Genomic DNA, 16,988 nt, shown 5'->3' on the forward strand with positions numbered 1-16,988 from the left:
CCCTTTAGGATATTGGTCAGTCAGCAAGTAGTAGTTGATAGGAGAATATTCTATTCTTCCCAGCTCTTCCTACTCCATAGCTGGCACAGGGGGGCGTCATGTGCTACCCATGAGGTGCACGCTGACGTCAGTTGCAGGCTACCAATTGGCCAAGGGCATGTCTCTCTCTTGCGGTGCAGGAGGCCAGTGGGTTTCTACTCCACAATGCATTACAACTGAATATGCATCTGAGGATACACATCCAGCTGAAAAAGACTGGCATCAGCGGACCCCTCTATGCCCTGCGATATTTATTCACGTGGTATCAGGAGCTCCGGTGCCCAACATGCCACAGAAAACAGCCTCAGAAACCACATTTAGCTTGTGGGTTTGAGACCTGAGCACTGGAGCAATAAAAAATTATGCTTTAAAATACATTTCTTAAAATCCCCTTTTTTACTTTGTTAATTTCTAATTACATTTTTAAAGGGAATCTGTCAGCAGGTTTTTGCTGTTTAATCTGACAGCAGCATAATGTAGGGACAGATACCCTGATTCCAGGGATGTGTCCCTTACTAGGCTGTGTGTTTTAGTTTCTATACAATCAATGTTTTATCAGCAGGACATTATTACGGCAGGTCAAACCAGCTAATCTGTGTAACCCGTCCCCCACTACTGATTGGCAGCGCTTGCTGACAATTCACAGTGTACATCAGTAGAGTGGGCAGATGAAGAAGAGTCTCTGCTCATCTCTGTGAGACGAAATGGATTCCATGTACACTGGAAGAGGGGAATAAGCTGCTAGACACCCCTGGCTGCCTCTTATCACATATGATAACAAAACTTTGAACATGTTGAAGTCCAACATGCCTGATCCTTCTTTTCCCTGATATCTACCACAAGGAAGAGTTGGCACACTTAAATACACATAAGGTGATTGTGTTTTTTTGGCCAAATTTGGTTGTATGTATGGTCACCTTTTATATCTGTAATGTCAATTAGAGCCCTCACATTTTTCCAAGGAAACACAAAAATTCAGATGTTCTCATTACTGAGATAGGAGATGGCAGTTGGTGCTCATAAAGTTCTATGGAGAACTGTAACTGTTATTTCCGGAGAACTTGCAGCAGAATGTCTTTGTCTTCCTCTAGCTCCTCCCTCTATAGTGGTGATTTCAGGAGAACTTGCAGCAGAATGACTGTGTCTACCTCTAGCTAATCCTCTTTCCATAGATTTTTATAGGCACCAACTGTCATCTCCTATCTCCGTAATGGGGACATCTATTTTCATGGAATAAAGATTTTACCCATGAATTGAGAGTAAAAGATCAGTCCATGAAAAAAGAGGCAATTTCTCTAATAAGATATATGACAAAGTTGATTATTTTCATGTGTACTATTAATTTATGAAATCGAAATTAAAACAAGGGTTATTCTTTTTAATAGAAGCTGTGCATGACTTATCTTGTACTGATCCAGTGTTACAGTTCAAGCAGAATCTGAGTTGAAATATAATCTGAATGTGAACCTAGAACTTGTTTTGGCGATCTACATTCCAACAAGTATCTCTTTTACACTCGGCCTTTATTTTATGTGTATCTATATGTCCATTGGAAGACTAGGATATCTTATGTGGAAAATGAATAGTGAAGTTTATTCCCAATGGGAATAGTAGGGGATAAAAAAGGAATTATACCCACTAGTCGTAAGTTAAGAAAAATGTAATCCGAAAAAATGAATATAAGTCTAAAAACAATAAATATAGCAGTAGACCAGTATAATGTATGTACTACTCTAGACAGCAGCGCGGTTTGGGAAATCGGGGTTCCTTTGTGGAGAATAAAGTCAATGCTCAAATGCGCCCTGGTGGTGGAACACTGGAAATGTTTCGTTTTGCAATGTAATTACTATTCGCTGTTCTGCTACTTCTAATTGTTTTTCCCTAATACATATTAGATTTATCGTGTTAAGAGATTAGGAAATGGCCCTATTTTTAGTTTTTGTAAGTGGTTATCTCTAGAGCATCTTTTTGTAGAGTCACCTAATGACGGAGGTGTTTCTTCTGGAAAAGAAGTGATCTGTTTCCCTGTCACAGTAGCAGCATTATAGTATGCAGAGCTTAGTAGGAAACATTGGTGTATTAGAGGGCCAGACATCTCTCCTCAGGGGGCTTTCCACCCAGGTAATGCACATTTAAAACTACGGAGGCACCCAGGCATTATAAAGTGTGTATTGGGTGCCTTAGCAGATGATAATTACACTTAATGAATAAAATAAATATTACACAAAGACTAAATAATGCCAGAAGACACTGACTTATATTGCCCATATAAGCAATTCCGGTACAGATAACTCCACTGACTCACAGGTGACGTCCTTTGACTTTTTACCAAATTCTTCCAACTGGCCCAGACCGCTATGATGACTTCTTCTGGCCATTTCTCATCTGCTGAGTTTTTGACACAGACAAATTTGACTTTTCACGTTTCCATCATCATCTCCATCTAATGCCAATCAACTCAAACTCCCTACCCTGCCGATACCCCCATTTCTGAGCTTACTGGTGCTTCACTTGTGTATAACTGCACCTGCTGGGTTGCATGTTAATTTAAATACTGTACTTCAGAAATAGTGTGGTCATTACTATAATTCCACCCCAAAAATTGTGCCAGGCAGAAAGCATAGCAAAAAATAATGCTAGAGATAGTGTCCTAAAATAGTGGTAACATACAGTGCCCCAGACTGAAATAATACACACAGTAGAAATGCCCTTTGTGTCCCACACAGTAATGGTGTCCATCCTTGCTTCCCTTTCAGAGTAATATTATGTTAATGCCCCTTACAAACAATGCACTCTTTGTGCCCCCATGACAGTAAAATTCCCATCCCCCCCCTTAAAAAAAAATATAAATGCATCTTATGAGTGATCTAGAAAGTAATAGTGCCGCTATAGAGTAATAATGGGCACCTTTGTGCCCTTTTGAAGGTTATACTTCCCTTATTGCCCTCTTACAAATAATTAATGTATTGAGTGCTCCTTTATGAAGTAATTATGCCCCCTTAATAATTAATAAAAACTCACAAAAAGTAATAATACTCTGGGTTCCCCACAGATAGTAATAATGCCCATTGAGTGCACCCTCAAATAGTTCCGTGAGTGACTGCTTAAAGGAAATCTGTCACCAGGTTTTTGGTGCCCCATCCAAGAGCAACAGAGACCCTGATTCCAGCGATGTGTCACTGACTGGGCTTCTTGCTGCAGCTTTGATAAAATCACTGTTTAATCTTCTGCAGATTTAGCAATTGAATGCTGAATCAGTGATATGGCGGTGTTATACAGAGCTCATGAATATGGAGGACTACCTGGCTGCAAGTTTACTAGTCCTTTGGTGATAATTTGTAGTGATACGCGAATGTGCTTGGATATGGGGTTATCCGAGCACTCTCGGGTCCTAACCGAGTATCTTCGGCATGCTCGCAAAAAAGGTTTGCGTCACTGTGGCTGTTTGACATCCGCAGCATATGCAGGGATTGCATGTTTGTTAGGCAATCTCTGCATGTGTCGTGGCTGTCAAACAGCCGTGAGACATGCAGCCGCAGCAACGCAAACACCTATTTTGCAAGCATGCCGAAGATACTCGGTTAGGATTCGAGCGTGCTCGGATAACCCCTTATCCAAGCACAGTCGCGCATCACAGTGATTTTATCAAAACTACAGCCAGCAGCCCAGTAAGTGAAACATTGCTGGAATCGGGTCTCTACATTGTGCAGCTCTCAGATTAGGTGGCAAAAACCTGATGACAGATTCCCTTTAAAAGTAATCATGGGAATAAAAATAAAATGACACTTAAGAAAAAGATATGGTTCAAACTTTTAGTTTTTTCATGGCTATTGTTTTTTTTATGTGTATAAAATATATGCACCTATACCTTGTAGGGTCTTCTTTAAGTTTATGGCATTATAAATGATTTGTAAGTGTGATATATGCTGCAGAACGTGTAAATTATAAAGAGACATTACCTTTCTCCTTAATTTTAGAGGCTGTTTTTTTTGGAGAAAGTGATATTCTTGGTCGAATATTTATTGTATTTAACGGTGTAACCCTTATGTTCTCTTTTATGCCTCTTTCCTTTGTTCTAACCACAGCCATATTCCATGAAGATATACCAAACTATTTCTTTATTGCATCTCAAAAAGAACACGTTGTTTATCACCCCAGTACATCTAGTCCCACAATTTCATAAGGTGCCCTCTGTGTGTCGCCCCCCTAGGCTAGGATTTCTCAGAGATTTACTGACCTAATTCACTTGACCCTGCAGTAGGCGACTTGTTCGAGCCTTTTTGTGGGTGCAGCTTCCAGGCAAGCTGATCACTACCACTAAACCGGTCAGACTCCAATATATATTGATAGGGTCAGACAGGATTTGTTTCTATTCACTGGAAAACGGATCTAGTTTTTGCACTAGATCCATTATAAACCGAAGCCATGACACTAATGTGAACTGCGCCTCGACCTGGCCAGACCCATCACAGAAGTCATTATGGTTAGATGATCTTCCACTGATGGATCTTTGTAAAAACAGATTTTACTCAAGGGGAACACTATATTTACTAGCACAGATAATGGTAATTTAAGTGACTTTTAATGTTACCAACTTGTGGTTTTTGATGTTTCCAGTGTGGCTTTTTCTTGGGTTTCATGGCTCTCGAATTTCCAGTGCCTTAGTATCATGTTGGTCATGTTACATTTCAGACGAACGTAATGCTTTTAGGAGCCGCGATCAGCAAATTTAATGCATGTCTACAGTTCTTTGGGATGGTGGTGGTATTTTGTCAACTTAAATAAAAGAAATTAACAATCTTCCAACCAGTTTCTATTTATAAAGCACATACAGAGCTAGCCACTGAGCATGATGGTTCAGTGGTTAGCACTGTTGCTTTACAGCGCTGGGGTCCTAGCTTCAAATCCCACCAAGGACAACATCTGCAAGGAGTGTGTATGTTCTCCCCATGTTTGTGTGGGTTTCCTCCGGGTTCTCTGGTTTCCTCCCACACTCCAAAGACATACTGATAGGGAATGTAGATTGTGAGCCCCAATGGGGACAGTGATGATAATGTCTGTAAAGTGTTGTGGAATTAATGGCGCTATATAAGAAAGTAATTAAAAACAGTTAGTGGAAGCTATGATGGGGTTCTCCAGACAAAAGTTGACATCACTGGTGTCCTCAATTTTTATCTGTTCCAAGACAACATGGTTATAAAGTGGGTTTCCTCTCATTCTCAATATTTCAATAGCTAAGTCAACAGAGAAGGGGGCTGGCTTAGCTTTTGATAGTCATTCCGCCCCCTCCACACACAATTCTGCACTTCACATGAGCCATAGGTTGAGCGCTAGAACCAGATGTGATCGCAGAAGATCAGGGTCACCTGTGATTATGGAAGCAGGTGTATAAATCGTGTGCACAATTTCTTTTCTCAAGTGGCTGGATTTTATTATTTAGCAGGTCGTATAAGAGGGAGGACTGCTGTTGGGCTGAGGGTGTAATGGAGAGGAGCTATGTTGGATTGAGTTCTTTGTATCCTCCAAAGGAAATTATTCTGAGGCCTACACAGAAATGCTACATGGTAACTGATCTCAATCGTTTCTGCTTTACAAGCAAAAAGTGATAATCACTGCACTGCTAACTTTAGTTGTTGGACAACGAGCCATATTGTTACTACCAGTAGCCCCTAAATTTATTAGGATCCCCCATTATATGCATAAAGTCAACTGGATACATTCATTCTTTCATTCATACTTATGTCTCTTGTGGTCTTTTGTGATTATATTGGTATGGAGAATGCTATTTTTATTTCTTTCTACGTTTTGCATTTTTATTTGGTTCCATTTTCCAGAGTTTTTACCTGTTTCTTTTGTATTAATCTGTAGGAGCTCATTCCTGAATTCTACTACCTACCAGAGATGTTCGTGAACAGCAATGCCTATAACTTTGGAGTGAGGGATGACAGCAATGCAGTTAATGATGTAGATCTCCCGCCATGGGCAAAGAATCCTGAAGACTTTGTTCGCATCAACAGGATGGTGAGAGTTATAATGTGTATATGAGCTGAGCGTATAATGTGTATATGAGCTGAGCTTATAATGTGTATATGAACTCCTTTCTGGTTGCAGTCATTGCCATTGACCGCTATTTTAAAATTTTAAATTTTTCTTACCTAATTTGTTTTAGAGGACATGGGTCATCAAAAAAATGCCCTGTTGTTGAAATCAAGCTATTGTTAAATATATTTTTTTCTCTATATGACAATATTATATGTAGAGAACACCTATATATATAGAAAACTAAAAAAGTTAGCAGCACAGTCCACAAAAACAGGTGTAAAATAGTCCTTTAAGGATATTATCCAGGCAAAATATACAAAGCAAGCCAAGTGTTGTATTCTGGGTGAATAAACACTCCCACCGTTTTGACCATCTATCCTTTGCTACTCTTTTGCTGTGTTACATCTATGTATAAATAACATAGGATTCACCATTGGCAATAGGTGATGATCATAGCTCACCTCCTCTCCCTCACTGCATAACCCCCTCTGCACAGATCATAGGACATGCCTAGAAAAGTCAAAGAAGTCATTGAGCGTCTCCAGTCTAGTATTCATGTGGGTGTGATGAGCATATCCCTGCTAATAACAGCTCAGGCAAGTTGGCTGCCCCCATAACCATGAATAGAAAACAGAATTTAAAGAATATATCAGTATCTGGCTTCAATTAGTAAAAACCTATAAAAGACACACACAGAAATCCATGGCAAATGTAGTACCCTGGAAACCCTAGCCCCCATTTAATGTGCATGACTGCTGGATCTTAAAGGGGTTGTCGAGGCTTGAGTCTCAAGTCTGCAGTCACTTTATATGACTGTAGACTTGTGAATCCTCACAGCGTGCACAGTGCTTGCTGTCATGATTCTCCGGTGCAGGCATCGGGAGTGGGCGGTATGTGATTTGCATACTTCCAGCCACATTCCAACTAGACGTGTCTGGCCTTGTACACGTTTAGTTGGCATGTGACTACTTGTGTATGAACATCGCATACTTGCAGTCATGCGCTGGCACCAGAGAATCTTGACAGTACGCACACTGCGCTCTGTGAGGATTCACAAGTCTACAGTCAAATAGAGTAACTGCAGACTTGAACCCCAAGCCTGGACAACTACTCTGTGAGCTGGGAAATCTGTTTTCTCCCACAGGCCACGTCCGCTATTGCTAAGCGTAAGATTGAATATATAGTATATAGAGCTGAAAAATGTCGGAATAGTCGGTAAAATATACCGATAAATAATTGCAAGGAGTTTTTCCGTGTAATTTGGCGGCCCCAGTTATAGGGAAAAATTCAATAGAAAAACAAAAATAAAAATAAAAAAAGCAATTATTATATAATGTGTAAAAAAAAAAAAAAAAAAAAACATTTTTGCCATACTTTATATTAAAACAAAAAAACCTACATATAATCTGCATCCCCACCACTGTAAAAACCGGAAAAGAAAAATAAATAAACAGAAAACGTACTAAAAATTAATTTTCGTATATATATATATATATATATATATATATTCAGAAAATTGTATACTGTATATACAGGGTAGGTCATTTATATGGATACACCTAAATTAAATGGGAATGGTTGGTGATATCAACTTCCTGTTTGTGGCACATTAGTATATGGGAGGGGGGAAACTTTTCCAGATGGGTGGTGACCATGGCGGCCATTTTGAAGTCAGCCATTTTGGATCCAACTTTATTTTTTTCAATGGGAAGAGGGTCATGTGACACATCAAGCTTATTGAGAATTTCATAAGAAAAACAATGGTGTGCTTGGTTTTAACGTAACTTTATTCTTTCATGAGTTTTTTACAAGTTTATGACCACTTATAAAATGTGTTCAAAGTGCTGCCCATTGTGTTGGATTCTCAATGCAACCCTCTTCTCCCACTCTTGACACACTGATAGCAACACCGCAGAAGAAATGCTAGCACAGGCTTCCAGTATCCATTGTTTCAGATGCTGCACATCTCGTATCCTCACAGCATAGACAATTGCCTTCAGATGACCACAAAGATAAAAGTCTAAGGGGCTCAGATCGGGAGACCTTGGTGGCCATTCAACTGGCCCACGACGACCAATCCTCTTTCCAGGAAACTGTTCATGTAGGAATGCTCGGGCCTGACACCCATAATGTGGTGGTGACCATCTTGTTGGAAAAACTCAGGGAACGTGCCATCTTCAGTGCATAAAGAGGGCAACACATCATCATGTAGCAATTTCAGATATCCAGTGGCATTGAGGTTTCCATTGATGAAGAATGGCCCCACTATCTTTGTACCCCATATACCATACCATACCATCAAGATACGAGATGTGCAGCATCTGAAACAATGGATACTGGAAGCCTGTGCTAGCATTTCTTCTGCGGTGTTGCTCTCAGTTTGTCAAGAGTGGGAGAAGAGGGTTGCATTGAGAATCCAGCACAATGGGCAGCACTTTGAACACATTTTATAAGTGGTCACAAACTTGTAAAAAACTCATGAAAGAATAAAGTTACGTTAAAACCAAGCACACCATTGTTTTTCTTATGAAATTCTCAATAAGTTTGATGTGTCACATGATCCACTTCCCACTGAAAAAAATAAAGTTGGATCCAAAATGGCCAACTTTAAAATGGCCACCATGGTCATCACCCATCTGGAAAAGTTTTCCCCCTCCCATATACTAATGTGCCACAAACAGGAAGTTGATATCACCAACCATTTCCATTTAATTTAGGTGTATCCATATAAACGGCCCACCCTGTATATATTTGCATTGCAAAAATATGCTCTGATAAATCACAAGTAATTTATGGGAACCCCCAAGCTGCGCCAAAAAACAGAAGTTATTTCTTTTGAAATGTGCAACTGTGTCAAAAATGTAAAAAAAAAAAAAATTACTGGTAATTAAAGTTAATGGTTTATTGTCCTATTCTGCGTCATATTCTTGAATTGTAATTCTGGGCCATTACTAAAGCGCAGCAGCGATCAGAACGGCGCTGGATGCTCTCATGGTGCATCACGTCGGTCTGGGTAGAAATCTCCAGGTTATACATTGGGGAATGTGGTCCTGGTCTCATTTTACCCATAGGATCCGGGTTGATTACTGCGGAGTTACTCATGAAACATTAATAAAGCATTGTGCTCAATGCTAACGTGGTTATGCTCTGACCTCAGTGATGTCACAAAGGACAGGAGCAGTAAGTAGTCCCTGATAACATTACCTTAATGCTAGCTTCATCAATCATAATCTAGCAGTGGAGAGAAAGCTTTCACAGATGTGCATCTGCAGCCGTCCTCGGCCCCGCGGTCCCTGCAGGCCGCATTCACGCTGATGGCCAAAAATAGAAGCAACGCACAAAGGCAAATTCATCTGCTTTATTAGCATCATGCACGAACGATATTAAAGACATAGGTGCAATAGGTGGTTGGATCAGGGATCTCTGGCTTTGTCGTGAAGCACATCTCTTGTGACCCTGCAGGATGAATCTGCAGACTATTGCCACGGTTTAATATGCCAACCAGGAATGAGTGCAACAGACCATAGGAAACCATAGGAAACCAGAAACTCATTACCAGGAATGCACATTTCATATCATCTGTCCAGAAATGACCCATTTTGAAGACAAGGAGATCCAATAAGAACACTGTATAATAAAGAGATCGAATGGGAAAACCATTATATGGACACAGCCGGATTCACCATGGCTGGAAGCACCTAAAGGAACTGTTGAGATATCACATAAAATTAATTGCCGTATCAGTTTAATTGAGGCCAAGTTGACTGTAGGAATGGCGATAGTTGGACATGTTTGTTACAGTTACTATCAATCAACAGACTTTGGATCACACAGTCATAGGATTTGGGGAGTCTCTGCAGATACACCCCATTAGAAATAATATATTTATCCTCTATCCTTCCAGAACTGATAAATGCTGTGTATGGGATAACACTTTAATAATGCAGGGTGCCATTGCAATTTCCAGGAAGAAATGACTATACGTATGTAGTAATCCCTCTAATAAAATCATTGGGTGTTATGGAAACCTAGGAGTCCTTTATTGCAGTGGTCCCCAACCTTTTTTGCACCAGGGATCGACTTGAAGCAAGATCATTTTTCCATGGCCCAGCAAGGAGGGGGTGGGGTGGGCGGGGCTTTGGTCATATGGGGGCGGGGTAATGGAGGGATTTGGAGTTTAGTGCATACTTATTATATAGTGTAGACCAGGTCCCCGCCAGGAGCTATGCCAGGAGCCCCACATAATGTGCTGTGCCAGGAGCCGCATCACTGAGGCCCCATCACGCCCTGCAGCAGGACAGGGCAGCTGTCCTGACAGCTGCTGTTCAGCTGCATTTACTTCATCCCAGGGGCGGACACAGACTGTAGTGGGCCCCTGTGAAAGAAATTTTTGGGGGCACCCCCGCCTTCATAAGGCAACAAAGTTATGTAAACATAACCCCCCCCATGTGCATCTCTCACCCCCCCATGTGCAGCTCACCCCCCGTGCATCTCTCATCCCCCTCCGTGCATCTCTCATCCCCCTCCGTGCATCTCTCATCCCCCTCCGTGCATCTCTCATCCCCCTCTGTGCATCTCTCATCCCCCTCCGTGCATCTCTCACCCCAGGGGCGGAACTACCGCCCGTGCAGCCGGTTCATTGAACGGGGGCCCCGAGGGAGAGGGGGCCCCTCCAGCCTCCATCAGGGCCGCCATCAGGGCATGACTGCCCTGACTCCAGTATGGGGCCCGGCCGGTAGGAGCCCCCTCGGAGCCCCCCTCTTGTGCGTCTCTCTCCTCATGGGGCCCCCGGCCCCATGCAAAGCGCCGGGTCCAGGTCATCTCATAATTCCTCTGACTTCCGGTCATGTGACGGCGCCGTCACATGACCGGAAGGCAGGAGAACCTGGTGTCAGCGATTTGGACGAGCGCCAGAATTCTGCAGGGATCGCATGGGGGTAAGTATAACAAGTTTTATTTTTTTTTAAATACAATTAACTAGGAGTGGGGGGAATGGGAGATGCACATGGGGGGAGGGGAGAGATGAGAGATGCACATGGGGGAGGGGAGAGATGAGAGATCCACATGGGGGGGAGGGGAGAGATGAGAGATGCACATGGGGGGGGACAGGAGAGATGAGTGATGCACATGGAGGGGGGGGAGAGATGAGAGATGCACATGGGGGGAGGGGAGAGATGAGAGATGCACATGGGGGGAGGGAAGAGATGAGAGATGCACATGGGGGGCAGGGGAGAGATGCACATGGGGGGCAGGGGAGAGATGCACATGGGGGGCAGGGGAGAGATGCACATGGGGGGGAGGGGAGATATGAGAGATGCACATGGGGGGAGGGGAGAGATGAGAGATGCACATGGGGGGAGGGGAGAGATGAGAGATGCACGGGGGGTGAGAGATGCACGGGGGGTGAGAGATGCACGGGGGGGATGAGAGATGCACGGGGGGATGAGAGATGCACGGGGGGGATGAGAGATGCACGGGGGAGATGAGAGATGCACGGGGGGATGAGAGATGCACGGAGGGGATGAGAGATGCACGGGGGGTGGATGAGAGATGCACGGGGGGTGGATGAGAGATGCACGGGGGGGTGAGAGATGCACGGAGGGGGATGAGAGATGCACGGGGGGTGGATTAGAGATGCACGGAGGGGGATGAGAGATGCACGGGGGGGATGAGAGATGCACGGGGGGGATGAGAGATGCACGGGGGAGATGAGAGATGCACGGGGGGGATGAGAGATGCACGGAGGGGATGAGAGATGCACGGGGGGTGGATGAGAAATGCACGGGGGGGTGAGAGATGCACGGGGGGATGAGAGATGCACGGGGGGTGGATGAGAGATGCACGGTGGGGTGAGAGATGCACGGTGGGGTGAGAGATGCACGGAGGGGGATGAGAGATGCACGGAGGGGGATGAGAGATGCACGGAGGGTGGATGAGAGATGCACGGGGGGGGTGAGAGATGCACGGAGGGGGATGAGAGATGCACGGAGGGGGATGAGAGATGCACGGGGGGTGAGCTGCACATGGGGGGGTGAGAGATGCACATGGGGGGGGTTATGTTTACATAACTTTGTTGCCTTATGAAGGGCGGGGGGGCCCCCAAAAATTTCTTGCACAGGGGCCCACTACAGTCTGTGTCCGCCCCTGTCTCACCCCCCTCCGTGCATCTCTCACCCCCCGTGCATCTCTCATCCACCCCCCGTGCATCTCTCATCCCCCTCCGTGCATCTCTCACCCCCCCCCGTGCATCTCTCATCCCCTCCGTGCATCTCTCATCCCCTCCGTGCATCTCTCATCCCCCCCGTGCATCTCTCATCTCCCTCCGTGCATCTCTCACCCCCCCGTGCATCTCTCATCCACCCCCCTGCATCTCTCACCCCTCCCGTGCTTCTCTCATCCACCCCCCGTGCTTCTCTCATCCCCCCCGTGCATCTCTCACCCCCCCGTGCATCTCTCATCTCTCCCCTCCCCCCCATGTGCATCTCTCATCTCTCCCCTCCCCCCATGTGCATCTCTCATCTCTCCCCTCCCCCCCATGTGCATCTCTCATCTCTCCCCTCCCCCCCATGTGCATCTCTCATCTCTCCCCTCCCCCCCATGTGGATCTCTCATCTCTCCCCTCCCCCATGTGCATCTCTCATCTCTCCCCTTCCCCCATGTGCATCTCCCATTCCCCCCACTCCTAGTTAATTGTATTTAAAAAAAAATAAAACTTGTTATACTTACCCCCATGCGATCCCTGCAGAATCCTGGCGCTCGTCCAAATCGCTGACACCAGGTTCTCCTGCCTTCCGGTCGTGACGGCGCCGTCACATGACCGGAAGTCAGAGGAATTATGAGATTTCCTGGACCCGGCGCTTTGCATGGGGCCGGGGGCCCCATGAGGAGAGAGATGCACAAGAGGGGGGCTCCGAGGGGGCTCCTACCGGCAGGCCCGACACTGCTGTCAGGGCAGTCATGCCCTGATGGCGGCCCTGCTGGAGGCTGGAGGGGCCTCCTCTCCCTCGGGGCCCCCGTTCAATGAACCGGCTGCACGGGCGGTAGTTCCGCCCCTGCTTCATCCTGCTTCAGGACCTGTGGTGACATCACAGTTATGTACCTTGATGTCATCACAGGTCCTCTACAGGTCTACCCTGCGGGAGTCTAGAACAGCGGGCAGCATCCACCCCACACAGTGTGCTCTGAGCCACCGCAGACCAGAGCACACTGTCAATGTTTAGTGATTGTGGCGGTGCCGCGGACCGGCTGAAAAACCCCAACGGCCCGGTCCTGGTCCGCGGACCGGCGGTTGGGGACCTCTGCTTTATTGGTAACACCCCATAGAAAAGTTATTCCCCAAATAGTAAGTTATCCCCTATTCATGTGACTACTGTGCAGAGTGTAACGGGTCTGGGAGGCGGAACCTCTGAGCTACTATACAAGGGGGCGGTCCTTGTAAGGGAGCGGGTGGCGACCAGGCAGGCAGTCACAGCAGGTGACCGGGACAGTCTCTAGAAGAACGGGCAGGAGGTCACGGCAAGTGACCGGGGCAGTCTCTGGATGAACGGGCAGATGGTCACGGCAAGTGACCGGGGCAGTCTCTGGGTGAACGGGCAGATGGTCACGGCAAGTGACCGGGGCAGTCTCTGGGTAAAGGGTTGGTACGACCTGTGGCGGCTGATTGTAGACGTGAGCTCCCAGGTGAGCAGGCGAGGTTCTCTGGATAAACGGGTGGTCACAGCATGTGACGGCGGAGCCTCCAGGAAGACCAACAGACAGGCGGCAGATGAGCGCTCCCAGGTGAGCGGGCAGAAGTCTCTGGACAGGCGGGTGGTCACAGCACGTGACGGCAGAGCCTCCAGGTAGGCTAGCAGACAGGCAGCAGATGAGCGCTCCCAGGTGAGCGGGCAGGAGTCACTGGACAGGCAGGTGGTCACAGCACGTGACGGCAGAGCCTCCAGGTAGGCTAGCAGGCAGGTAGCAGATGTGCGCTCCCAGGTGAGCGGGCAAGCTGGTCCATAGACAGACTGACAAGAGTTGGAAGGCAGACCGTCGGACCTCAGGCAAGCAGGCAGGTAGTTGATGTGCGCTCCCAGGTGAGCGGGCAAGCTGGTCCTTAGACAGACTGACAGGAGTAGTAAGGCAGACCGTCGGACCTCAGGCTAGCAGGCAGGTAGCAGAATATCAGGCAGGAATAAGACAGCAAGCTGGCAGGAATCTAGCAGGTATCTGGCAGGTAACTGGCAACGGGACCTGAGGGCTGAAGCAGAGTAGTGAACAGTGCAACAACATTGCTCGGGCACCTCCATTTTGGAGGAGGTGCCTTATATATGGTGAAGTCCTCCGGTCATTGGCCGGGGACTCCTTAGGACGGCGCGCGCGGCCCCTTTAAGAGGGAGGGAGAGCGCGCGCGCCCTAAGCACAGTGGCCGGGAAGGAGCGCACGCTGCCAGCAGAGCGGGAGGAGGACGCCGGGCACGGAACAGAGAGGTGAGGGGAACAGCGTCCCTGCCTAGCAGAGGGCAGGGACGCCGGCGCTACAGTACCCCCCCCTTTAGGCCCCCCTTTTTTAGGCCAGACAGAAATTTAGCAAGGATGAGCGGGGCATGGATGTTCTCCCGGGGCTCCCACGTTCTCTCCTCAGGACCAAACCCCTTCCAATCTACTAGAAAAAAGGTCTTTCCTCTTACCCTTTTGGTGGCAAGAATGTTCTCTACCTCAAACTCGTCCTCAGCAGAAACTGGATCAGGAGGCGTACCTGTAGACTTGGAAAAAGAGTTAAGTACCACAGGTTTGAGGAGAGATACATGGAAGGAGTTAGGGATCCGTAAGTTGGCCGGGAGTTTCAATTTATAAGCCACCGGGTTGATCTGACTGATGACCTCCAGAGGACCGATGAACCGAGGCCCTAACTTGTAAGAAGGTATCTTGAGTCGGACATATTTATGTTATGTTCTGCTACCAGAGCTAAGGAAAGAGAGGAGATCTGTCCCTACGATAGAACTCAGCTTAATCCCTACGATGTAACAGGGGACCTGATCCTGCGATCAGACCTGCTAAAGTCCTAAGCTAGTCTGTACGGAGACCTATAGATGTGGGGAAGGAATCCCTACAAGTACTAAGGACTGGGAGGAATATGGGACACCTCCTAACAGAAATAGTAGCAGACAGACGAACAAACAAAATATATAGAACATAGAGGTCAGTAGACCAAGCAAACTAACAGAGCAAGACACAGAGCACAGGCTAGCTAAAAAGTAGATATACAATGAAGTCCAGCAAAGCCAGAAGGGCGGAGCAGGATTAAATAGGCCAACAAGGTCATGTGACCAGCAAAGGAAAAAAAACCTAAGAGCAAGGTTCTAACAGTACCCCCCCTTCTAAGAGGATCCTCCGGATCCCCTAGGACCAGGCTTATCAGGAAATCTCCTGTGAAACGCTCTGATAAGTCTGGACGCGGAAACATCATCCGACCTCACCCAAGAGTTATCCTCGGGACCGAAACCTTTCCAGGCCACAAGATACTGCAAACTACCTCTATACCGTCTAGAGTTAAGGATGCGAGAAATTTCATATTCCCCGTCCTCCACCACCGGAGGAACAGAGGCAGAGGCGTCAGAATCCGATACAACAGCTTTTTTCAACAGAGAGACATGAAATACCGGATTAATTCTCCAGGAGGTAGGAACCTCCAACCTAACAGCAGATTGGTTGACAACCTGAAGCACCTTAAAGGGCCCTACAAACTTGGGACCCAATTTCTTTGAAGGAATCTTCAACCGCAGATTCCTAGAGGAGAACCAAACCATGTCACCAACAGCGAACAAAACCTCCTGTCGTTTCCTATCAAAGTAGTCTTTAGATTTTCTGTTGGCCTCCTGAAGATTACCACGCACATCCGTCCAAACTCTCTCCAAATCACCGGAAAAATTCTCCTCCTCAGGCACGGCAGATCCCAACTTGGAGAACGACCCAAACGACGGATGTCTCCCAGAACAACAAAAAAAAGGCGAACAACCAGCAGAAGAAGATGTATGATTGTTCAGAGCAAATTCAGCAAGTGGCAGAAACTCAGACCACCCCTCTTGATTGTCTGCCACAAAACAACGCAAGAACTGCTCAACATCCTGGTTTTTCCTTTCTGTCTGGCCATTAGATTCAGGATGATATCCGGACGAGAACGACAAATGAACTCCCAACCTATCACAAAAGGCACGCCAAAAACGAGCCACGAACTGAGGACCCCTATCAGAAACAATGTCAGTAGGAACGCCATGAAGTCTGACAATTTCCTTGACAAAGGCCTTAGCGAGAGTTTTAGCGCAGGGCAGTTTGACGAAAGGAACCAAGTGACACATCTTGCTAAAACGGTCCACGACCACCCAGATGACAGTAAAACCCTCAGAGGGGGGAAGGTCAGTTATAAAGTACATAGCCAAATGTGTCCAAGGAGCACTGGGAACCTCCAAAGGACAAAGCAACCCCGCAGCAGGAGTATGTGAGGACTTAGATCTAGCACATATAGTACATTGACGCACCCACTTAATGACTTCCTTCTGCCATCCAGGCCACCAAAAACTGCGACCCACCAGTCTCTTGGTCTCAGAGATTCCGGGATGACCTGCCAACCGAGATTCGTGACACTCAACAAACAAATCTCTCCTAAAGGTCCCAGGCACAAACAACCTCCCATGAGGAGTGTTAGAAGGGGCATTCTCCTGTGCTTTAAGAATCTCATTTTCCAAAACGGAGTCCAAAGCAGCTATCACAACACCTTCTTGTAAAATGTTCTCCTCTTTCTCAGCACCGACTATGGGAGAAAAACTGCGAGACAAGGCATCCCCCTTAACATTCTTAGTACCAGGGATGTAAGTAACGGAGAAATTAAACCGCGAGAAAAACAGTGCCCACCTAGCCTGACGGGCATTC

General features: G+C 46.5%; 1 protein-coding gene across 6 annotated transcripts in view; it reads left to right on the forward strand.

The window, feature by feature from the left end:
* Nucleotides 1-16,988, forward strand: part of NBEA (neurobeachin) — a 786,732-nt gene that overhangs the window by 693,256 nt on the left and 76,488 nt on the right. For all 6 annotated transcript variants that reach the window (XM_073662535.1, XM_073662540.1, XM_073662538.1 and 3 more), the window contains one exon: nucleotides 5,908-6,060. In XM_073662535.1, coding sequence (XP_073518636.1) covers nucleotides 5,908-6,060 — 153 coding nt within the window. The remainder of the gene's footprint in view (nucleotides 1-5,907; nucleotides 6,061-16,988) is intronic.

Source organism: Phyllobates terribilis, unplaced genomic scaffold (genome assembly GCF_046119375.1).
Source record: "Phyllobates terribilis strain yellow unplaced genomic scaffold, ASM4611937v1 Scaffold_2__4_contigs__length_985480577, whole genome shotgun sequence".
NCBI classification, from domain to species: Eukaryota; Metazoa; Chordata; class Amphibia; order Anura; family Dendrobatidae; genus Phyllobates; species Phyllobates terribilis.